This window comes from Schistocerca serialis, chromosome 10 (assembly GCF_023864345.2).
Source record: "Schistocerca serialis cubense isolate TAMUIC-IGC-003099 chromosome 10, iqSchSeri2.2, whole genome shotgun sequence".
In the NCBI taxonomy this organism is placed as follows: Eukaryota; Metazoa; Arthropoda; class Insecta; order Orthoptera; family Acrididae; genus Schistocerca; species Schistocerca serialis.
Window position 1 is genome coordinate 166720167 of NC_064647.1, and position 25547 is coordinate 166745713.

The 25547-nt window shown below is 40.5% G+C and overlaps 1 protein-coding gene across 7 annotated transcripts in view; it reads right to left on the reverse strand.

The window, feature by feature from the left end:
* The window catches only part of LOC126424864 (zinc finger protein 239-like), a 262872-nt gene that overhangs the window by 160870 nt on the left and 76455 nt on the right, over positions 1 to 25547 (reverse strand). For all 7 annotated transcript variants that reach the window (XM_050087680.1, XM_050087679.1, XM_050087686.1 and 4 more), the window contains 2 exons: positions 6927 to 6995; positions 2210 to 2278 (listed from right to left, as the gene is read on the reverse strand). In XM_050087680.1, coding sequence (XP_049943637.1) covers positions 2210 to 2278; positions 6927 to 6995 — 138 coding nt within the window. The remainder of the gene's footprint in view (positions 1 to 2209; positions 2279 to 6926; positions 6996 to 25547) is intronic.

The following is a 25547-nucleotide window of genomic DNA, read 5'->3' on the forward strand; positions in this document are numbered from 1 at the left end:
AATCAAGAATTATGCAGTGACTACATGCTTCAGAAAAGAAAGTTTAACATTGATTGAAATTCATTTGTGGCTGGTAAATGTCTATGGTAGCTCTTCACCTTCAGTTTATACCATTGAGGAATGTGCAGCCACACTTAAATGTGGTCATTAAAGTGTCCAAGATGGTTTATGCACAGGACATCAAAAAAGTGCAAGCACACTGGAAATTATCAACAAAGTGCAAGAAATGATTTTGGAACATCAGCATATGAAGGTGCATGAAATTGTTAATGTGCTATGAATATCAAAGAAATGTACTGGTCACATCTTGCACCAGGAACTGAACATGAGAATGCTTTGCAAAAGATGGTTGTCATGTGCTCAATGCACGTCACAAAAATATTCACATGGCACTTTCCGAAACATGCGTGGTGCATTTTAAGGAAACAGAAATGGCTTTTAGCAATGACGTGACTGTGGATGAAACACAGATTCACCACTACACACTCAAATCCAAACAGCAGTCTATGCAGTGGACAAAAGCTGCTTCTTCATCTCAAAAGAGGGCAAGGACATTGCCTGCAGGAAAGATCATGGTGTCAGTGTTTTGGGATGTAAGAAGAATTTTGTTGCTTGATACCTTGAAAAAGGTAAAACCATAACTGGAGAATACTGCTCTCAACTTCTAACAAAACTGGATGCAATCAGTCATGAAAATAGACCAGATTTAAAGATGGAAAAAAATCATCTTCCATCAGACAATGCACCCACCCACAAATGTGTCTTGGCAATTGGGAAATTGAGGGATTTGCATTATTAAGTGCTGGTACTTCCACCCTATTTCCCAGCTTTGTCTTTCTCAGACTTCCAACTATTCTCAAAACTGAAGAAATTCCTTGTTGGACAGAGCTTTTCATTGAACCAAATAGCCACTGGGGTCTAGATGGGTACTTTGTAGCATTTCCACATGAACACTACAGAACAAGAATAATGGCATTGGAACACCACTGGTTGAAATTTACTTATGTTAGAGGAGATTATGTTGGAAAGTAAAACATTTTTGGAAGCATGAATTTTCGTTGTCACTATCAGGCCAAGAACTTTTCAGGTCATCCTCACATGTGGTGCAACATATTGACCTTTTATGCCAATCATTAGGAAACCAGTTAATACCACGAGAACAAATACCATAAGTTTTTAATTATGATCAAAAGTGAACAGTGTATCTTGCACTAATGCATCAGAAGCTGACACTTTTTTTTAACAAAAGATGAAAAGAAAAAAAGAAAATGCGTTTTGATTCTGTGCAGTTCCTCTCATAATACGTAAAGGGATGTTCAAGAGTAAGAAAATACTGTAACTGCCACCAATATATAATACTAAAACTGTAAAACTAATTTTAATGTAAATATGGCACATTAATTTAAAAAAAGAATGAAAATATTTTTAACATTAGGAAAGACTGCGTCTATCACCTAGCTGGCATCATACTAATGGTGGAGGTGACAGTCCCTCTGACATGGGCTCAAAATTTTTAACAAATTTCCAAAGTATCTATAAAGGGAAGCTGCTTTGAGGGGGTATCTTATTAATCAGTGTTTTATAGTATTAAATAATACCTCTGAGAGAAGCAGAATACCTTTTAATTGTACCATATTATTTTTGAACCATATCACTCATAAGTGATCAAAAAATGGAAAATTCATGATGGAATGTAACAATATCATGAAAAGGAAAGTTGTGACTCACCATATGGTGGAGATGCTGAGTTGCAGATAGGAACAACGAAAAGACTGTCACAAGTAACACTTTCAGCCAGTACAGCATTTGTCGAAAATAGATACACACACACACACACACACACACACACACACACACACAAAAATGCAGTCTTGGGCAACTGAAGCTACACTATGGCTTATGGCCCAAAAGCTTTAGTTCTGATAGTCTTTTTGTTGTGCCTATCCGTGACTCAGCACCTCCGCTATATGGTAAGAGGCAACTTGCCTTTTCATAATATTGTTACTCATAAGTAATTGAGACAGAGTGTGTTCTTGTGGCCCTTTTCAAAAAGATATGACACGATCTGCAACATTTGTTCAAAATCCAAAACAAATCTCTTATTTTTATACAAGAATAAATAAATAAGTAAATAAATCACTGTTCTATGCTATGCAATGTAATTATCCACAGCAACATAAGAAGAATACAAAAGCAAAGGTGCACTCACCTTTTTATCAACGCTTAAGGGATCCCGCACACTATCGTGGCCATCTGGAACCTCCCAATCCCGCCGACACTGAAAAGAGGTATACTGAGTTATTCTCATGTGAGCTACAATGTATATATACATGCTTAACACTTTGTGGACCAAGCCCAAGCATATCTTGGGCCTCAACTCTGTGTTAAATGGATCACACCCAAGTCAGGTCAGTTTCATAGTTTTCTCTAATTTTGCTACACGTTTGTTGAGTAAGAAATTTTGAAAGGCCAAGAGGAAGAAATTGCTCAACAACTCACCTTGCACTTTTTTCTTGGGAGGATAACTATACTTTCTGTCATCAGTATTTTAAAATTTGTAATGTATCTAAGAACTAAAGTAAATATGAAAAATAAATCTTGGAGCTTGCCCTGTTTGTGGTATGTGTTACCCTTGAAGATATACCAATTACAAATGTGATAGTAATGCTTTAAAAAATGGAATAAATGGCTCTTCTCCTAGGCCCATCCTAATTGACTGGTCTCCTAAGTGTTAATTGATGTCATGGCCACCATACAACTTTTCTTTTTTTTTCCCCTTCTACAATGTGCAGCAAACAATGTAAACACAGCCGGATCAATGTAATTTGATGACATTTGGAATTAAAAGTCTTTTTAGGTAAGAGTGGGGCCTACCAAATGAATTTATTTATGTTAGGTTCATTATTGAACACAATAAAACAACAAGCTTGCAATTCAGCATAAAGAAGGGAAACAACTTCCCATTACAATAAGCACTGATGATACACCTGTAGACTCTGGAACAATCATACAGGATTCAGGGATGCATATTAACTGTTAATTAACATGGAATGAACACACAAAGATACTGGCAAAAAGAATGTCATCAGTATGTTATGCTCTCAGGGTTCTGTCAACAGTTTGTAACAGCCAATGTCTTGTGTTGGCATACTACTACTACTTAAAATCAATTTGTAGCTATGGGATTCTTTTCTGGGATTCATAGGCACAAAACCTGGACAAAATTTTCAAACTGCAGGAAAGAATAATAACTAAAATTAGTAGTCATGCTCACTGTCAAGAACTATTTAAAAAATTGAATATGCTTGCTGCACCACATTATGACATATAACAAACTATTGCGCATCTCAGACAAAACATTAATAATTATTCTGCTAATAGTTCTATGCATAATCATGGAACAAGTCCCAGTTTGGACTTGCACTCACAATGGCAAAACAAACAAACAACTCAAAATAGAATATTCTATCAAGAAACACAGAAGAAAAATATCACGAAAACAAAAGGCAACTAAACCATACTTCATAAGTAATGCATACTGCACAGTTAAAGATTATTTAGAGTACCCAGAATTGGGTTAATAACAAAAGGGACAACAACAACACCATGTCACATAAAATATGTTCATAGTGCAATGATTTTACAAGAAAATCACAAGCGAAAATCCATAGCTCATAACAGTAATATATCATTCTCCTGGGCTCAACATCTCATTCATACTCTCTCTGTTTTATAGATAGACTGAAGGGAAGATACGGAGATGTGCATGGGTCAGAAAAGCACTTGTACAAGCCTGGAGTCAAATTCCCAGACAAATAGAAGGCAGGGCAAGGGACATGGCACCATGTTCATGGTCCTAGAACCACTAATGGGTGTCTGTATTGTGTGCAGCAATGCAACACAAAGCTATGTTTCATATTATAAGTTTCCTTGTGAAATCTGAGTGTGATCATAATAGCATTGTACAATAGAGATCAACTGAATGAGGCAGTCCAGTTCCATATTTGGAAGAATGGAGTTTGCTCTGTCCAGCCATCCTCAGTTTGGTTTTCTGTGATGTTCCCAAATTGTTTCAGGCAAATACCAGGATGATTCCTTTAACAAGGCCACAGACAACCATCTGTCCTATCTTTGTAAAAACATACTTATATAATACAAAGTTGTGGGGTAACAACTCAAAAAAAGATAGTTCTTCATTGCTCACAAACATGCAGTAAGAACAATGTGTGATGGTGATCCATGAGCATCTTTAAGACATCTATTCAACAAGTTGGAATCTCAACCATGTAGGAAAAGATAGATTGTTACTTACTGTAAAGATGACTCATTAAGTTGCAGACAGGCACAATTAAATGACACTTACACACGAATGAAAGGTGTGGGTTTCTCTTTCTTTTTCTGATGAAGGCTTTGGCCAAAAGCCTATCTCTTAATTGCACCTCTCTGCAACTTGACATGTCATCTTATAGGTGAGAAGCAATCTATCCTTTCCTGCACTGTTAATTTTGAAGAAAATCTTCAGACCGCAGAAAGCAGAACTCAGTAATCTGCAGTGTACATCCAAGAACATATCATTGTGGCCTTTTCAGACAGTTGATACTGTGACCACAACTTCTCAAAACATGTATTTTCTTATGTGTTTTGTTTTAAATATTTCATCTATGAGATAAATAGTGTATATCATGACCCAAGAGCAGACAAAAACCAATATATCCGCTGTGAGCTAATGTACTAGCCAGAAGCACTAAACAGGATGAAGTGTGAAAGCATGAAAATTCTTAGTTTTCTCTAAAGCAATACTCAATGCATAGAAGGGAACACTTTTCATTAAAATGTAACTTGAGAAAGTAACTTCTAGATGTGCCACTCTTCTCTTTGGATAAATTCTTTGCAAAAAGAAAATAAAGTATAAAACTTCTGTTCATGTCTGTGCAAAAGTGATAAATTATTATGTAATTATTAAATGACCCAGTGTTCAGAATTTTAATTTTTTATATCTTTCCTTGTACCATTTCACTCATTCTACATAGAATTTACCATTTCATAGTAATTTCACTCCACAATAATAGTGAAGCTGACAAAGAGAACAACTCAAGTAACATGTTAACAGCATCTTCCGTCAGTTCTTAGGTAGAACAACATTATAATAATTGAAAAGCACCAGTTAGCTTTTGAACTTGAGGATGGATACCACACATTATTCCTACAGAACTCTGGGCAATGAATACATTGTGTCTGTATTGAATAATCTCAGAAAATTATTCCACATGACATCAACAATTGAAAGTATGCAGAGCTAACATTCTAATGGTTTCATCGCCAAAATCAGCAATTACACATAAAGAAATATTGCTGCCCTCAAGCATTTGAGAACATCTATTACATGTCATTTCCGGTTCAGGTTCTGATCAACATGTGCACTCACTCAGGAATTTTGAACAACCCGTTTTACGTATTTCCTTTCCCCTGTACTCTATTCTTACTGACAAAGATATGTGCTGCTGAGCACAGAATTAAATGAACTGTGGTTTTTCTAAGTTTTATATGCCATTCATCAAGAACAAACCAATACCATTTTTGTATACTTTTTCCTTGCTCCTCCTGCTTCAACATGCTGGATAAAAGGAAATGATGAGATCACAAGAAGAAACACTCCTGAAAGTTGGCCTAAACAGTTTCAGGGAAACTGCAGAAAAACTAAATATAAGTGGCTACACAGAAATTTGAACTGCTGTCCTTACAAAAAAATGTGCGCAGGGGCTACTCATGTTTCCTAGTCAGATCTATGCAGTATTTCTTGACTTCTGAAAAGCATTGACTCAGCACCTTACCCACACTTATTATCAGTAGTAAAGTCATACAGGACTTTGCATGACATATGTGATGGTATTTAGGATTTCACTATAGGGACAATACAGCAAGGCATCTTGGATGAAGAGTCATCAGCAGTTATTCAAGTAACTTCAGGTGTGCTAAGGGAGGTGTTTTGGGACACTTGCTGTTGATGCTACACATTAATGACTTTACAGACAATATTAACAGAGTAACCTCAGAGTTTTTGCAGATGACTGAGTTACTTATAATGAAGTACTGCCTGAAAAAAGCTACACAAATATTCAATTTAATCTTTCTAAGACTTCAAAGTGGCATACCCCTACATATCCATAAATGTAAAATTGTGCACTTCACAAAAGGAAAACATTTATTATCCAACGACTACAGTTTAACCGTGTCACAGATGGAATGGGTCATCTCATACAAATATCTGGGTGTAACACTCTGTAGGGATATCAAAGGGAACAATCACTTGTGCTCAGAAAGAGGTAAAACAGGTAGCACGTATTGGTGGGATAGTACAGAAATGCAGTCAATCTACAAAGGAGGCTGCTCGCTAAACATCCGTACATCCTACCATAGAATTTTACTAAAGTGTTGGGACCTGTACCAATCTAGACTAACGGGGATATTTAAAGTATAAAAAAATGACCAAGGTTGTTCAGTGGGTTTATTGCACCCATGGGAGTCATGGAGGTGCTGAAGAAACTAAACTGGAAGCAAGGCAGGTGCAAACTACCTTGTGACAGCCTGCTTGCAAAGTATCAAGAACCAACTTTAAGAGATGAATCTGGGGATATACAACAACCCATAAGTGTCACTCCCATAACAAATGCAAAGACAACATTAGATTAATTAAAGCATGCACAGAGTCATTTAAGCAATCATTCTTCCTGTTCTTCACATTTGAAGCCCTAATATCTGGTACAAGAGAAATGGCCTCTTCCTTGCACTGCATAGTGTTTGAATGGATGTACATGTAGATGTAAAGGAGTGTTTAACAGCCATATGACACACATTGCCTCATGCTGTGCACAGTGGCTTGCACAGAATATATTTTTATGTAAAATAAGATGAATTTTAGCACTTACCGGGGTTTCTTCTTTAACAGATATGTACTCTATCTCTTGCTTAGGAGATGTGTGTAGTTCAGCTTCCACCTGAATAAAAAAAATAACTAGTTAAGTACAGGTGAAACATTACAAAAAGCAGAGATGAAATCAGACTACACAATATAAATGATTATGTCACAACAACTTAAGATCTCTGACAGAAGGGCACTCGAATCAAAAATTGCTGTTTACTCTGAAAACCGTAGCTTACCCTGAGTCTAGGGACACACACAAAATGAATTAAATGCACTGAAATTAAATAAGTTGACCAAATAGGATGAAATCAATCCACCACAATGCAGGTTGGTGGCATTCTACGTATTTTTCACTGGTCTCAATCTGTGTCTATATCACTGAAGATATACCTGCAACCTGCCACACTTTCTGAATTAATGACTTACTTCAATGCAATAGTTTTGGAACTCAGTCCTTCAGCAGATGGCAGTGAGGATTTCTTGTACAAATTTCATATTTTTGTAGTCTGTTGGCTTAGAGATGTGGTGTTGTTCTTCATGTTCACTTTGACATATTTTGTAATCATTTTTGCTGTGAGAAATTTGATTTTCTTTTTTTTAAATACTACTGAAAGTCATACTTCTGAAAGCCAACAATGACATTATTTCATCCATTATAGTTTCGGAACACTGCAACTGTTTTTGTATCACTGCCAAAAAAACCGTAAATATGAGATTTTTAGGACATCCTCCTCCCACACCCTCCCCTCCTTAATAGATTAGGTGAGCACTACATGCAGGAAACAGCTACTAGGATTGCAGAATAAATGAGGTGTGCACACATGTGCATTTTAGGATACAGCAATCCTTCCACAAGCCACAACTCATCTCACTTGTACACGATGACAATGCCCACACAGTACTAGGGACAGAGAGCTGGCTGAAACCAGATGTTAATGGCAATAAAATTCTAAATTCTATTTGGAATGTGTATTGAAAAGATAGGTTAAGCGCTGGTGGTAGAGGAGAGTTTATAGATGTAAAAAATATGATAAAATCTATTGATGTTAGTACAGATATCAAATGTGAAATAATTTGGGTGAAGATAAGTGTTCGAAGTGTATCAAACAATGTTATCAGATGCTTTTACATACCCCTGCTCCTGCAGCAGCGGTGGTGGAACATTTGAAAGGAAATTTTGAGAACAGTTAAATTTCTGGGTCATGTTATAGTATTAAAATGAAGATTTCAACTTTCCAGCAATAGACTGGCGAACTAAACTGGTTAAGACAGTTAATAGGGACAGGGAATCTTGTAAATTTGTTCTAAATGCCTTACCCAAAAATAATCTCGAGCAGCTAATCAGACAACTGACTCTTGGTAACAATATATCAGATCTGCTGGTCACCAACAGGCCTGAAATTTTCAACTCAGCTCACCTAGAACAGGAAGTCGATGTTCATAATGCCTTTACAGCATCACTGAATATGGCTGTACATACAAATATTAAGAAGGGTAAGAAAATATTTCTGCTCAGTGATAGTGACAAGAAACAGGTTTCAGATTACCTGAGCAGTCAAGATGAAAGTTTCACCTCCAGCACTGATACTGTTGAGCATCACTGGACAGTGTTCAAGAGTATTGCAGAATTTGATTTAGACAGGAATATCGAAAGCAAAGGTGTGATGAATGAGGAAGACCTGGCGTGGCTTGACAGCCATGTGTCTGTGGTGCACACAAGAGCATTTTAGATTAGGCAGCACTCCAACCAGTCCAGATAATGATAACTGCAGGGAACGAAGAAGTATCAGTGTAAGATCCAGACAAATGCTTCCCACAGGTGAGATTATTAAAATCCTGGTGGTTAACTTCCAAAGCATTTGCAACAAAGTATCAGAGTTTGGAGCACTCCTAAAAAGCACACTAGGAACAGAAAGCTGATTAAAACCTGAAGTTGGCAGTAGCAAGATCTTTGGGGAAAATTTAATTGTGTACCAAAAAGCTAGGAAAATGAGAAATGGAGTCCACTGAGATAGAAACAGAAGCTGCATGGGAGACTGTTTGGGCAAAACTCAGTACCAAGGGTGAACATAAAATTATAATAGGGTTCTATCAACCACCATACTCCCCTCCTAATGTAGCTGCAAACTTTAGAGAAAACCTCATTTCACTTGTACATAAGTTCCCTAAACATAATGTAATCACTGGAGGAAACTAATCATCCAACATCAATTGAGATACTTTTATTTTTGTCAGTGCTGGGTGTGACAACTCATACAAAATTTTACTAAATGCCTTAAATCAAAGAAGGTGTCAGTGTTCACAATGCAGTTATAGCAACAATGAATGTGAAAACAATGCACAGTGCAACTAAAACAAGCAGAAAGATACGCCTATTTTTAGTAACCCTGACAGAGAAGCAGTACCCAAGTAACATTGAAAGATGTTTCACAAACCATAAAGAAATTCTAGTTGTATGTAAAGGCTGTTAGTGGCACCAAAGTTAGTGAGTGACCAGTCACTCATGGACAAGGTTCAAACTGGAATTAAGATTAGCAAAGCAAAAGCAGAAATGCTTAACTCTGTTTTCAAATGTTCCATTACAAAGAAAAATCAAGGAATATTGCCCAAATTTAATTCTTATACCACCGAAAAGATGGGTGAAATAGATATTAGAGGCAGTGGCATCGAGAAAAAGCTGAACTTGTTAAATTCAACAAAGACACAGGGCCCGATGGAATCTGTATCAGACTCTGATCTCAATGTGTGGCTGTGTTAGCCTCTTTGTCAACTATAATCTATCACAGATCCTTCAAACAAAAAACTGTATCCAGTAGCTGAAAGAAAGCACAGGTCACACCTGTCTACAAGGATAGCAGATCTGATCCACAAAACTATCAACCCATAACCTTGACATCAATTTGTTATAAAATATTATAACATATTCTGAGCTCAAATATAATGAGTTTTCTCAAAGAGAATGATGTCTTAAATGCCAATCTGCACAAATTTTGTAAACACAGATCATGTGAAACCCAACTCGCACTTTTCTCAAGGGGTATTCTGAAAGCCAGGATTGAGGAAGTCAGATTGATGCAGTATTTCTCAACTTTCAAAAACCATATGACTAAGTACCACATCTATGCTTAGTATCTAAAGTATGATGGTATGGGGTATTAGAGGAAATTTGTGACGGGATTGAGAATTTCTTGGAGGGTAGACATAGCATGTTACCTGGGATGGAGAGTCACTGACAGATTTACAAGTAATTTTGAGTGTACCCCAAGGAACTGTCCCTTGCTGTTATGTTTCATATCCATAACCTTAAGGACAACATTAATTGTAACCTCCATCTGTTCACAAATGATGCAGTTATGTAAAATGAAAGACAGTCTGAACAAAGCTGTACAAATGTTCTACAATGGAATATCCAGGATGGAATGTAACAATATTATGAAAAGGAAAGTTGCCACTCGCCATACAGTGGAGAACCTAAGTCACAGAGAGGCATAACAAGACTGCAGTCTCAGGCAATTTTAGCCACACTGCGAGCAGCAGCACCTGTGCATTATAGGAATAGGGTGGAGTGGGGAAGGAGAGTGACAGTAAGGTAGGCGTGGGGGACAGTGCAGTGCTGTTGGAAACACACAGGGAAGAGGTGGAGAGAGGCTAGGGCAGCTATGTGCAGTAGGTGGGTGGTGGAGGAGTGGTGGGGGGTTGATGGGGAAGGAGGTGTGGGTGTGGGTGGGGGATTTTCCACTACCCCTCTCCAGCCCCACCTCTCTCTCCCCTGCTCTCTTTCTAACCTCCCGACCGCATATAACTGCCCTACCTTCTCTCCACCTCGTCTCTGCGCACTCCCCAGCAGCACTGCACTGTCCACCACCCCCACCCTACTATCCTTGCCCTCCTCACGCCAGCCTTCTCCTTACCCCCTCCCACTCACCACTCCCATCATGCAACGGTGCTGCTGTTTGCAGTGTGGTTACAGTTGCCTGAGACTGCAGTTTTATGTGTGTGTGTGTGTGTGTGTGTGTGTGTGTGTGTGTGATCTATTATTGACGAAGGCCTTAAGGGCAGAAAGCTTTACTTGTGACAGTCTCTTCGTTGTGCCTATCTCTGACTGTGCACAAATATTCTGTCAGACCTCGATAAGATATCAAAGTGGTGCAAGGATTAGCAACTTGCTTTAAATGTCTAGAAATGTAAAATTGCACATTTCATAAAATGAACACAGTATCCTATGAATATAATATCAATGTATCACAGCTGGACTCTTTAAACTCACACAAATACCTGGGTGTAAAACTTAGTAGGGATTAGTTAAGTACCTCATACCGTGTAGCAAGGGGGCTATATTTGTAATTATTAACACACATGCTCTATTTGGGCTGTAAATGTACTCCACATCTTAATTAGCTGGACAGTTGGTGTAAGATGCATTGGCAGCCAAAGTTAAAACCAGTATGTACAATATGTTCAAAGTTAAAACCAACATTTATAAAATGTTTCACCAAGAGCATCCATCCCATATTACAGACTACAGTTAGAGGCACTCTCGCATCAGTGATGTACATCTGTAACGTATAACGGATGCATTTGGCACAGCATTCTGTAATTACTGGTTTTACCGATACCGGTCATCAGAAATACAGGTTTTACAAATAGATCTTGGTTGAGAAGTTGTCGTTCTTCAAGTTGACTTAGTAGGGACAGGAAATGGAGCAATCACATAGGCTCAGTCATGGGTAAAAGAGGTAGCAGACTTTGGTTTCTTGGTAGAATACTGGGGAAATGGATCAGTCTACTAAGGAGATTGCTTACAAATCACTAGTGTGACCTACCCAAGAATATTGCTCAAGTGTTTGGGCCATGTATCAAATAGGACTAGCTGGGAATATTTAATGTATACAGAGATGGGCAGTATGAATGGTCACAGGTTTGTCTGACCTGTGGCAGAGCATCATGGAAATGTTGAAAGAACTGAACTGGCAGACTCTAAGACAGATGGGAACTATCTCGAGAAAGTCTACTAACAAAGTTCCAAGAACCAGCTTTAAATGCCGAGTCTAAGAGTATATTACAAACACCTACACATTGCTCCCATTGACATTTCGAGGACAAGATTGCATTAATTATAGCACACAGACATATTTAAACAATCATTCTTGCCGCACTCCATACGTGAATGGTAACTGGAAAAAGCCATAACAACTGAGACTGTGATGTACCCTCTGTCATGCACTTCAGTGGTTTGCAGAATATAAATATAGATGTAGATCTAGATAAGATTGTTATGAAAGCAAAGAGAGGCTCTTCGCTGCAAATTTAAATGTAGCCACATCCTAACAGGAATACAAAAACTGAATGAAGCCAAAATTATTGCAAGGAGAGGTGTGTGTGAAGAGCTCAACAAATTTAAAAGTAAAATTCTATCTTCCAACTGCACAGAAAACCTTAAGAAGTTTCGGCCTATTGTTAACTCTGTAAACTGATCAAATTCATCTGTCCTGATGGAATGACATCAAAACAGACAATGATACAGAGAAGAGCACAATACTAAATTTTTCCAAAACTGCTTCAGTGAGGAAGGTCACACTGTAGTTACTCTTTTACATCATTGCACTAACATCAAAATGACGTATTGAAACAAGTCCCCATGAGATAGAAAAGCAACTGGAATCCCTCAAAGGAAAGACCACTGGACCTGATTGGGTACCAACACAATTCTACACAGAGTATGCGAAAGAACTTGCTCCTCTTCTGGCAGCAGTAAACCTCAGGTAACTGCAGAAGCAAATTGTTGCTAACAATTGAGAAAAGGCACAGATCATTCCGATTTTCAAGAAGGCTTCTAGAGCAAGTGCACAAAAATATTGGTCATCATCTGTAACGCTGATCTGTTGTAGAATTTCACATAGCACAACATTTCTGGAGAACAAAACATCTCCCATGTAGCAACCAACATGGGTTCTGAAAACAATGACCATGTGAAATCCAGTCCATTCTGTTTGTCCATGAGACCCTGATAGCAGCAGATGCCACATTCTTCGACTTCTGGAAGGTATCCGATGCTGTTCCACAGTGCCACCCAATGAATGAAGTATGAGAGTGTGGAATACCAGACCAGCTGTCTGACTGGACCGAGGGGTTTATAGCAAACAGGAGACAGGATGTCATTCCCAATGGAGAGAATTCTTCAGATGCAAAATTAACTTCGGGTGTACTCCAAGGGAGTGTTATTGAACCATTACCTTTCGCAGCATTTATAAATAATCTCTTGGATAACTGCAGACATTCCATGAGGCCTTTTGCAGATGACACTGCACAGACAGAGAACTAGTGACACTAGAAAATTGCACCAAAATGCAGGAAAATGTGCAGAGGATCAACACTTGGTGCAGCCTGGCTACTGACCTTCAACACAAACAAATTTAACGTACTACACATAAATAGGCACAAATACCCGTTGTTATATGATAACATAATGGCAGAACAATCACCAGAAGCAGTCATATTAGTAAAATGTCTAAGAGTGTGCATACAGAGAGAGTTAAAGTGGATCAGCAACGTGTAACCAATCAAAAGTAAGGCAGATGCCAGACAGAGATCAATCTGAAGAATCCTCAGGAAGTGTAGTCCACCCACAAAAGAGGTAGCTCACAAAACACTCATTTGGGCAGTAGCTGAATATCACTCGTCAGTCTAGAATCAGTACCAGATAGGATTGATAGAGGAAATAGATAAAAAAATCAACACATTTCATTATAGGTTCATTTAACAAGCTCAAAAGCATCATCAGTGAGATGATCACCCAAATCCAGTAACAGACACGGCAAGAGTGTCATTCTGCATTCCGGTGTGCTTTACTATTAAAAGTTTATAGAGTATACATTCCTGGAAGAGTCAACTAATACATTACTTCCTCCTCTGTATATTTTGCAGAGAGATCTGAGCTCACACTGTGGCTTACCAGGAATCACTCTTCCTGTGAACCATTCACGACTGAAATAGAGAAAGGGGATAGAGACAGTGGAGCACAAAATACCCTCCATCACACACATTAAGATGCCTTGCAGAGTATATACAGTGCTTCAAAGTTCATGTTACACACTTCTGGGGATTGTAGGGGGGATTTAGTAGATCAAGTTTTACACAGCAACCTATGTCCAGGATCATCATCCAATGGCGCTACACAGTATCGAAGTTATAGACATGGGTGCCTGTAAGTGTATGTATATACAGTATGAGTCTGAGATAATGTCACAACCTTTCAAGGATGATGGAGAAGAATAAATGTATCAATTTGATGCGAGGGTACCTGTACTGAAAATGAGCGAGTCAAAATTTATAAGTGAAAAATATTCTGATACCTCTGACAGCAGAATACATATACTAATATTATTGTTGTTAAGAATTTAGTGTATGCATCTTTCAGAGGTGGTAGTATGGACCAAAACAAGAACAAAATGCCTAGCAAACATGGGCTCTAAAATGCATACCTTAAGAGCTATGAACACTTGTCCACTAGAGGAGATGTGTTTCACGCTAGTGAAAATAAACAAGAACTCATAGCTCTTAAGGTATGCATTTTAGAGCCCATGTTTACTAGACATTTTTTTCTTGTCTTGATCCATACTACCACCTCTGAAAGTTACATACCCAACAGTTTTAACAACACCAGTTCCTGTGCATGCATTCCACTGTCAGAGAGATAAGAACAGTTTTTGCTTACAACTTTCGACTCTTTTGTTTCTGATACAGGCACAGTTACCTCAAATTGACATATTTAGCAGAATCACCCTGTATATAAATACATTTAACTTAGATGTAGACGAAGATTTACAGGCACCAGAACCTAGCAATTTGATGCCCTGTAGCAGCATTGGGTGACATTTCCAGACCTGAGTTTTTACATAAAACTTGATCAACTAAGGCCCCTCTACAACCTCTAGAAGTTTGTAATATGAATTGTGACACACCTTGCAGGTGTAAAAGTAGCTGTAGTCATACATTTTTAATTAATTTTCTATTTCTCCTTAACTAGCTATTTCACTGAACAAAAAGTGTCCAGCAGAAAAAGTGATTCCAAAATATGTCAAAGTGGAAACAAGAACAGCTGTGCAGCAAACACAGGAAAAAAATGTGAAAAGTGTACAGGAAATCCTCACTGACATCTGATGATGATCCCAGGATGGAAACTAGTTACTGTGAAATAAATCCCTCATTCAAAAATTGTTGCAGGTGTTGTCATATCATGTCGTTGCACCTTTGTCAATTTCATCATCATCTATCCACTCATTCATTTGCCTGTACTTAAATCATTTCACCTACTGTAAAATGAGAATTTGATTACTCAGTATCCTGTTTGCAGCCTGCAGGGAGAGTCAGGTTACAGAGTTATTGCACTGCATTCACAGAGGCACCACAGAACACAATGCTGCCTGTCACATCTCAGTACATTTTAATGTCTCTGGAATAGGCAATACATTTTATTTGCAGTATATTACAAACATATTGTCCTCAGCAGTCTTTATGAAGACAGTGATTTAAATTTTTACTCTCTGTGGACTTTCAGTGTCTTCCTGTGTGTGGGTATGCAAATAATATCAGAGATTAGTTATGGTTCAGTAGTCAAATAGACTTCTTTGTAAAGCTCTAATTTAAATATTCAGCAGCCATATTAAGAAGGTACAATCTAACAAATCATTACTGTGATGTGTGAATTTTAAGCATATTCATATTCCTTTGTACCAAGTACATGTCAGAAATTTAACATCTGCAGTGCTTAAAAATAATAAAAAGCAGATTTGCAGTTCTGTCTTTCACCATTTACCAAATCACTGCTAATTCCTTAGAAATTTATTTTTGGAAAGCTTGGTGTTGAACAGTGACAGAAAGTAAGAAAGAAAGTAATTGTTCTTGTGTCTCATATTTTGTGTCCAAAACAAAAAAAAAAAAAAAATGTTAATTACTGCAAATTTATAATCATTGAATTTCTTTTATCCAGACGTGAGGAATGGTGTCATCACGTAAAGGACATTGGAGCTTTATTTCCAATGGACTTACAGTCTGTAATTTAATGTTACTGTTGATTTCATTTTTTCTCTTGTACACATCTTACTGTGGAAAAAATAAATATTTTTCTTGTGAATTTTTTTACATGTGCAGTGTGCTCTGGACAAGGACCTGGGATATAAATACCAAAAAGAAATAACCATACTCAGTGTTGTGACTCGCCGATTATTCAAAGTGCCGCAGCGCAATTACGCACGTCCTCTACGTGCGGCGCTGTCTGCCAGCCATGCAGCAGCTGCGCCACCTAAGCGGCCAGCCGAGCAGCAGCCGCTAGACTGAGACTCAGTGTTTAATTGAATGCCGACTTGTTCACAGGTCCACTTACTCAGTGACTTATATGTGTTGTTGTGTTGTCCGAAATATATGTGTTAAATTTGAAGATTTAACAACTGGCGACGAGGATGGGATTTTTCCTTTTCACCGTTGACTCACAGGGTTCCGTGGCTACTGTCGAGCAGCTCTTGCAAAATCTCCTTGAACAGCAAACGCTTCTAACAGCAGTGATTCGCGATTTCGTCGCGGCGTCAAATGCGGGGCGTTTCTCGTCGTTGGCTGTACCTCCTTTCCCACCTTACGACGAGACGGCGGAAGACTGGTCTGATTATGAAAAAGTCTTCGACAGCACTTCTTGGCATTTCATGTCACGGATGAACAACCATGTAAGTCTCTGTTCCTTTCCTGGATTTCACCTCAAATGTATCGGTTGTTGTCGCAATTGGCTCCTTTGAAGGATCCTGCGTCTTTGTCCTTTGCTGAAATGTGCTCCCTTCTGTCTGTCTATTTTCAAAAGCAAACGCATGTGGTAGCCTCTCGTGTTGCCTTTTATCGTTGTCAAAAACAACCAAATCAGTCATATCACGCTTGGGCTGCTGAACTTCACGGCCTCAGTCGAAAGTGTCAATTTGTTACTGACGTTCACAAAGAATCCTATGCCGATTCCATGGTACTGTTGAGTGGTACTTAAGTAAATAAATTGGTTGGTTGGTTGGTTTGGGGGATTAAAGGGACCAGACTGCCATGGTCATCGGTCCCTTTTTCCAAAGACAAAGAACACCCACGGAGAATAAAAACAAGGAACAGAAGAGATCACAGACGATACAGAACAAGAGATACTGAGACAAAGACAAGACAAAACAAACGAAAACCACACAGAGTGTGACGGTGGTAGGCCGACCATAGACATAAAAAAGGAAAGGCCAACCACTTAGAAACACATTAAAAAATCAGTGTAAAACCATAGGCCAAAGGCCAGAATCAACACAAAACAATAAAATAAAACAGAAACACTCAGAGTAAATGATAAAATCCCCCTGCCCGAATAAAACGTAAAACTAAGTCAGCCATAGTGGAGTCGTCTGTTAAAAGGGCAGGGAGCGTAGCAGGCAGCGCAAATGTCTGCCTGACCACAGCTAAAAGGGGGCAGGCCAGCAAAATGTGGGCCACTGTCAAAGCTGCCCCACAGCGACATAGAGGAGGGTCCTCCCGGCGCAGTAAATAACTGTGTGTCAGCCGGGAGTGGCCAATGCGGAGCCGGCAAAGAACTACTGAGTCCCTGCGAGTGGCTCGCAGGGATGACCGCCACACAGCCGTCGTCTCCTTGACAGCACGGAGTTTATTGCGCATTGTCAGTTCGCGCCATTCATCATCCCATAGCGCCAAGATTTTGCGGCGGAAGACTGCCCGCAAATCAGTCTCTGGGAGGCCAACGTCCAGAGATGGCTTACTGGTGGCCTCTTTCGCCAGGCGGTCAACATGTTCGTTACCCGGGATACCGACATGATCGGGGGTCCACACAAAGACCACAGGGCGGCCGCAACAGGCGAGAGCATGCAGAGACTCGTGGATAGCCATCACCAAACGAGAACGAGGGAAACACTGGTCGAGAGCTCGTAAACCGCTCAGGGAATCGCTACAGATAATGAAGGACTCACCTGAGCAGGAGCGGATATACTCTAGGGCACGAAAGATGGCAACCAGTTCAGCAGTGTAAACGCTGCAGCCATCCGGCAAGGAACGTTGTTCGGAAAGGTCCCCTAGAGTGAGCGCATAGCCGACACGACCAGCAACCATCGAACCGTCAGTGTAAACAACACCAGAGCCCTGATACGTGGCCAGGAGGGAATAAAAGCGGCGGCGGAAGGCCTCTGGAGGGACTGAGTCCTTAGGGCCCTGTGCCAAGTCGAGCCGAAGGCTAGGGCGACGAACACACCATGGGGGTGTATGCAAAGTAGCCCGGAAAGGAGGTGGAACAGTGAAACCCTGGAGCCCAGAGAGAAGCTCTTTGACGCGGACCGCTATTGTACAACCAGACCGGGGCCGACGTTCTGGCATACGGACGACCGACCGCGGGAACAGGAGGCGATAGTTTGGATGCCCGGGCGAGCTTAGAACATGGGCAGCATAAGCGGCCAGCAAACGTTGGCGTCGGAACCGCAGTGGAGGTACACCTGCCTCCACTAGTACGCTGTCCACAGGGCTGGTGCGGAAAGCACCAGTGGCAAGGCGTATCACGCTGTGGAGAATCGGGTCCAGCATCCGTAACGCAGATGGGGATGCTGAGCCATAAGCCAGGCTCCCATAATCCAGACGGGACTGGATTAACGCCTGGTAGAGCCGCAACAGTGTAGAGCGGTCGGCGCCCCAGCGGGTGTTGCTCAAGCATCTCAGAGCGTTTAGATGCCGCCAACACGTCTGTTTCAGCTGCCGGATATGAGGCAGCCAAGTCAACCGGGCATCGAAAACCACCCCCAAAAACCTGTGGGTCTCCACCACAGCAAGGAGTTCGTCGGCAAGATAAAGCCGCGGCTCAGGATGGACTGTTCGGCGCCGGCAGAAATGCATAACGCAGGTCTTGGCTGCCGAAAACTGAAACCCATGCGCTACAGCCCAAGACTGCGCCTTATGGATAGCGCCCTGTAGCTGACGTTCAACAGCTGCAATGCCAGTAGAGCTGTAATAAAGGCAGAAGTCGTCAGCATACAGGGAAGCGGAGACAGAATTTCCCACGGCCGCAGCAAGCCCGTTAATGGCTATTAAAATAAGTAAATAAATTAGTGAAATCAAAGTGAACTAGAAATTAGAATATAAATGGAAAACTTGGTTTAGTTTAGAGAGTTACATACTGGCATTCAGCGTGCAGAACAGCAGAACAGAAGAGACAATGACCCTGAAATCAGCAGTTCCACATAAGCGGGCGCTGTCGGTTCAGCCGTCAGGGCATCGCCCGACCGGCTCACGTGTTTCTCAGTTGTCGCATGTGAGCAAAGGCCCTCGCCTACATTCCAAGAGCCAATGACCGATGTTAAGAAGATTCTTCGAGAAGCTTTTCAACGTGACGGAAGAGGCAATGACCAGCTCACGTGTTTCTCAGTCGTCACATGCGAGCAAAGGCCCTCGCCTACATTCCAAGAGCCAATGACCAACGTTAAGAAGATTCTTCAAGAAGCTTTTCAACGTGACGGAAGAGGCAATGACCGGCTCACGTGTTTCTCAGTCGTCACATGCGATCAGAGGCCCCCGCCTACATTCCAAGAGCCAATGACCGAGGTCAAGAAGATTCTTCGAGAAGCTTTTCAATGTGACAGAAGAGGCAATGGCCGTGAAGTCGTTCACCTCCAGTGAACTGAAGTGAATAAATACACGAGACGCGGTGGGCCCGACAGTTGAAGACAGATGAAGACAGAGGAAGACGGATGAAGACAGATGAAGACGGGGACGAAGACGGAGATGGGAACGGAGACGAAGACGAGAGACGAAGGAAGAAAAGAAGAGTAGCAGTAGTTTTCAGTCAGTTTCGGTGCTGAAGACCGTCATGCAAGAAGAGACTGCATCATGCACAGACGCACCAAGTCCGCCGCTGTAATGGAATAGCAAGCAGCAGCCGCGGCGCCAGAAGACAGAAGTTAAAAGGTATTTGAAGTCTGGTTTCTACATACCCGGGTGACTCGTGAGGACGGGAAGGAGACGGCCTCACATCAGTAGTTACCTGTGAGCTGGGATGAAGACCTGACAGCCGAAGACTGGCAAGCAGGAGTCCGTGGTTCGAGTTCGGGACACTGGCCTTCCCCCGCCGCGCCGCTCCGCTGGTCGACGCACAACACACACGGCCGCTTAGAGAAGAGAAACACTGGGACGCCACATTCAAGGTATCACCATCCGATGCACGACGTCGCTCGCAATAATTAAACAGGCCACCTCGCGCTGTGCGTCTCCGGTCAGCTGGGCGAGACGGCGACACGAGATACACACCGCTACGCGTAATCAGACGCCGCCGCCGCCGCTGTCGCAGCAGAAGGCTACGCAAACGACACGGCTGCCGCTCTCCGAACCAGAACGTCCCAGTAAGATACAGTTGTACGAAACTTTCAATAAAAGTTATCTTATGTAAAAATGATGTTTCATTCGACCTCATACCCGAGCCAAGGGAGAACCCACCCTGCCCACATGTTGTAAGAGAGAAAAGTTAATTTATTTCATATTTTCACCCTGACAGAATGCTTTAGAATGCTCATCCTGACAATTGACAGCATCAAAAGAGAAAACACAGTTACATTGAGTGACAGAAGTGTCACATTTAGTAACACAACTGTTACATTTGATGTCAGAAGCCGTCATAGTTGTTACATTTGGTGTCAGAGAAAAAACCCTTGGCTCAATATGAGGTGTGAATGTCAGTCACTAAAGGTCCACAGTTAGTATTTTTTAATGTGTGAAAGAATAGGGGTTTGCATATCAGTCGTAATATTTTCTTTATTTAGGAATTTGTTCCCTCTCATAATTTTAAGAGTTTGTCGAAAATATTTAAACATCCTTTTCATTCAGTGTGGTAAGATTGTGTAACTAATAGTTTGTAAAATGATGACACGAAATCGTACAAAGTCAGAGTCAGCACCACAAGCGGTTTCTACTGATGAAGCTATTCAGAGCTTAGTTAATCAAATAGCACAGCTTAAAAATGATAATAATGCATTATTTAAGCAGTTGTGTGAGATTATTAGGCAAACCAGTTCAATCCCTCCCACCCTAGATTCCTCAGCAGCAGCCTTAGTAACTCCTTTTTCAGGTAAACCTGGCGAGGACATAACAGCCTTTTTTGATGATTTAGTAGCAGCTGCAAAGTTAGGATCATGGTCAGATGAACAGCTCTTACAAATGACAAAGTTAAGATTGACAGGAGAGGCTAAAGCACACGTCTTATACCATGAAGAATTACGGAATGCTCCAACATTTGAGGAATTGAAGAAAGGATTACTTAAACGTTTTCAAAAACAGAACAGCTGTAGATTTTATAGGGAAAAATTACACACTATCACTCAGAGGCAAAACGAGTCGTTAGAAAGCTTTGTAGATAGGATTAGAAAAGTTAATATTAACACCTATCAGTTGACAACTAGTGATGAAGCAAATAAATTTATTTTACAAGAGGCAGAAAATAGAGCTCTGAATACATTTTTACATGGGTTACCTCCTGAAACGTCCCGTCATGTCAGGGCAGAGTTTCCTAAAAATTTAGCAGAAGCTGTATCTGTGGTGACAGCTTTTGAAGAAATTGACATTGCCACCAGATACAAGGAGAAGCGAAATATATTTTCAGCAGGAGTACGATGTTTTAGGTGCGATCGACAGGGACATATAGCAAAAAATTGCAGACAACCTCAATGCACTAATTGTCAAAGAATAGGTCACACATTCAAGGAATGCAGGTCTAAGAAAGTTTTTGGAAATAGAAATCAGTTAAACTCAAACGGGAACGTCGGAGCCGCCGCCAGGCGTTCCCAATAAAATTTCATGCCATTAAGGCGAATGTGAAGGCGGAATGCTGGTTATCTGCTACCATACAGGATAAAGAGGCAAGGATACTGGTGGATACAGGCGCAAACGTATCAATAGTGAGTAATAAATGTATTGGAGAAAAGAAATATGACCCTCCAAGGTATAGATTGAGTGGAGTAGGAGGAGGTACAGTTAAGTCATTAGGATGTACATCACTGATTTTCTATATTCACGGTGTACAATTTCAGAAAGATGTCGAAGTGGTAACAAAGGTAACTGACGGGTACGACGCGATCCTAGGGTTGGATTTCCTGAATAAACATCACGCTAAAATCGACCTCAGACAGCAAACTGTAGAACTTAGCGGAATAGTGTTTCAGCTAGGTGACACCGATGCAAAGGGCCCTCTGCCGCAAGATTTCCCTAACCGGAAGGCGAAATCAACTATACTGCGTGCAACGTCCTTGAAGGTTGATTCGCGGGATCAGATACCATCTGGCTCAGGAAAACTTCTCTGGATGACCGTTGACCACGAAGTACCTACAGATACAGTGTGTCTAATAGAGCCTTTAGAGGAAAATGAGGAATTAGATGTATCACATTGTTTTGTACGTAGGAGTGTTGTACGGGTTCAAGACGTTGAGGGAGAAAGAAAAGTACCGGTACATATTGACAATTTCGGAGTGGAGGACAAAGAGTTGCATAAGGGAATATTAGTGGCTACAGTCAGTACTTTTGAAGAAGAAGATTTCATTTGGTCAGATATTACTGATGGTCAGAAACCAGGCGCCTACAAAACCGCATTGCGCCAGAAGATTGAGCATTTGAAAGGAAAGGATAGAGACACGATAGAAGCAGTTTTAGTTGAGTTCCAAGATTTATTTAATGCAGAAGGTCCATTGCCAGCAACAGACATCACACAGCATAGGATCCCAACAGGAAATAGCCCCCCAGTTTATAAGAAGCCTTATAGAGTTCCGCAGCACTTACAGCCAGTACTGGATGAATTTATAGAACAGCATCTAAAAGATGGAATTATAGAATATTCTGATTCGCCTTATAATTCAAATATTGTAATTATTCCAAAGAAGTCTCCCGACGGTACGAAACGATATAGATTTTGTTGTGACTACAGACACCTTAACAAACAAACTATCTCAGATGTTTATCCTCTTCCAAACATTACAGATATCATTGACAGTTTGGGTAACAGTAAATACTTTTCAACAATCGATCTACATAGTGGATATCATCAATTGGAAGTTGCTCCTGAAGATAGGCATAAAACAGCATTTTCTACCCCTGGAGGCCACTGGCAATTTAAAAGAATGCCTTTCGGTTTGAAAAATGCAACAGCAACTTTTCAAAGACTACTCGATGGAGTATTGCGAGGACTCAAAACTCAGCAATGTTGTGTATACCTAGACGATATTATTGTATTCTCCAGAGACATTAATGAACATGCTGTGCATCTGCGTAACGTTTTTCAGAGACTTAGAAAAGCTAAATTAACATTAAATATGGAAAAATGTACTTTTGCATTGACAGAGGTTACATACCTAGGGCATGTCATTAGTGAAAAAGGAATTAAAACAGATCCTCGATTAATTTCGGCAGTTAAGGACTTCCCAACACCACAACGCGTTAAGGAAGTACAAAGTTTCATTGGTCTCGCATCGTATTACCGAAAATATGTTCAAAATTTTGCTGAAATTGCCCGACCCTTAACCGAATTATTGAAAAAGGGTGCAAAATTTCATTGGTCTGAAGATTGTGAATCTGCATTTCAAACCCTTAAAGATAAGTTAACACACAGTCCAGTATTAGCCTACCCAGTTTATAATAAAGAATTTATGTTATCCTGTGACGCAAGTGGTCATTCAGTAGGAGTTGTTTTGAGTCAGAATATTGATGGCGCGGAACACCCCATAGCCTACGCTTCGAGACAACTAACAACGGCAGAAAGAAATTATTCCACAACGGAGAAAGAATTGTTAAGTGTTATTTATGGTATCAAATACTTTAAATGCTACTTGTATGGTAGGAAATTCAAGGTCATTACAGACCACGCAGCTTTAAAATGGTTGCTTGGATTAAAGGATCCATCTAGTCGTCTTACCCGTTGGGCCCTATGTCTTTCCGAAATGGATTTCGAAGTTATCCATAAACCAGGCAAAAAACACACGAATGCAGATTGCCTAAGTCGGAAAATAGCACTTTTGGAAGCAACAGGCCGAGATACTGAGGACTGGAGAAAGGCACAAGATGAGGATACAGAATGTAAAAAATACGCAACTCAAAAACAATTTTGCTTTGAAGATGGTGTATTATGCCGTAAAACAAAACTTGGACCGCGAATTGTTGTTCCCCAACACCTTAGACAAGAAATAATGGCAGAGGCCCACGATCATATCCTTGCAGGACACGGTGGACAGCGGACAACCGAAAGACGAGTAGCAGAGCGATTTTGGTGGCAAACCAGAAAGCAGGATGCTGCGCAGTACGTTCGTAATTGCATTGCGTGCGCACAACGAGCTGAACTTTCTCGTTCAAAAATACCCTTACAGAGACTCCCCGAGGCTTCATGTCCATTTCAAATCTGCGGAATAGATCTCTACGGGCCATTTCATAAAACACCTGCTGGTAATAAGTATGTTCTTACAATTATCGATCACTTTTCACGCTATCTAGCTATGGTGAGTCTCCCAGATCAGCAAGCAAATACAGTTGCCCAAGCTTTAGTTAACAACTGGATACTTAAATTTGGAGTACCTGAAGCTATTATCACAGATCAGGGATCTAATTTTATGTCTGAATTAATGAAACAGCTATGCCACTTATTAAAAATACGCAAATTACACACAACTCCGTTACACCCTCAGTGCAACGGGCGCACAGAAAGAGTTCATCGGACAATTGGCAAGATGCTTAGTTATTATATTAACGAACAACATTCTAATTGGGATACGTATTTACCAATAATCGTGTCGGTATACAACGCCAAAACGCATGAAGCAACTGGCATGTCACCTTATGAAGTGGTCTATGGGAAAAAAATGCTGTCCCCTTTTGATGTAATCAGGCAGAAAAACGGAAAAGTCGGAGAAACAGTAAGAGATTTCAGTCGAATGATGAAGGAGGTATGGAAAAAGGTTCAAAAATCTAATACAAAGGCTTTGGAACGACAGGAAAGATTAGGTAATACCCAAGCTAAATATCCAAATTACAAAATCGGTCAGTGGGTTATGCTTTCAACTCCTCACATAGCTAAAGGAAAAACGAAGAAATTTGTAACAAACTACAGAGGTCCTTATCAAATTATTGAGATCACGTCACCAGTCAACGTTAAATTGCAACTGCCCACCCGAACTACCATTGTCCATGCAAGTCGTTTAAAACCTTTTAAGGGCGTTCCAGATGTAATTCCTTCAACAATAGTGTCTGCTTTTCCGAAGGGTGGAGGAAGTTCCCGTAAAGGAAAAAGAGTGGCCACGCCAGCACAACATACAGACATGGCACCATACAATCTTCGACCAAGAGTGCGAATGTCCTAGTTGAATCTTAGTAGACTGTAATATACAAATGTGAATAATTAATAAATGATAATGGTTTATTTTTTAAGAAAAAAAAGGTTGAACGTAGATTGATGTAGATCTTGTAGTTAACAATGTATTCCTCCTTTTCTTTGTTTTTCTTTTTACTAGGTTGGTAGGTCCATAACTATGTTGTTTGCTTTTTTCAGAAAACGCCATGCAAGCATTTCCTACATAAAACCTATCCTACCTCAATTACTCCC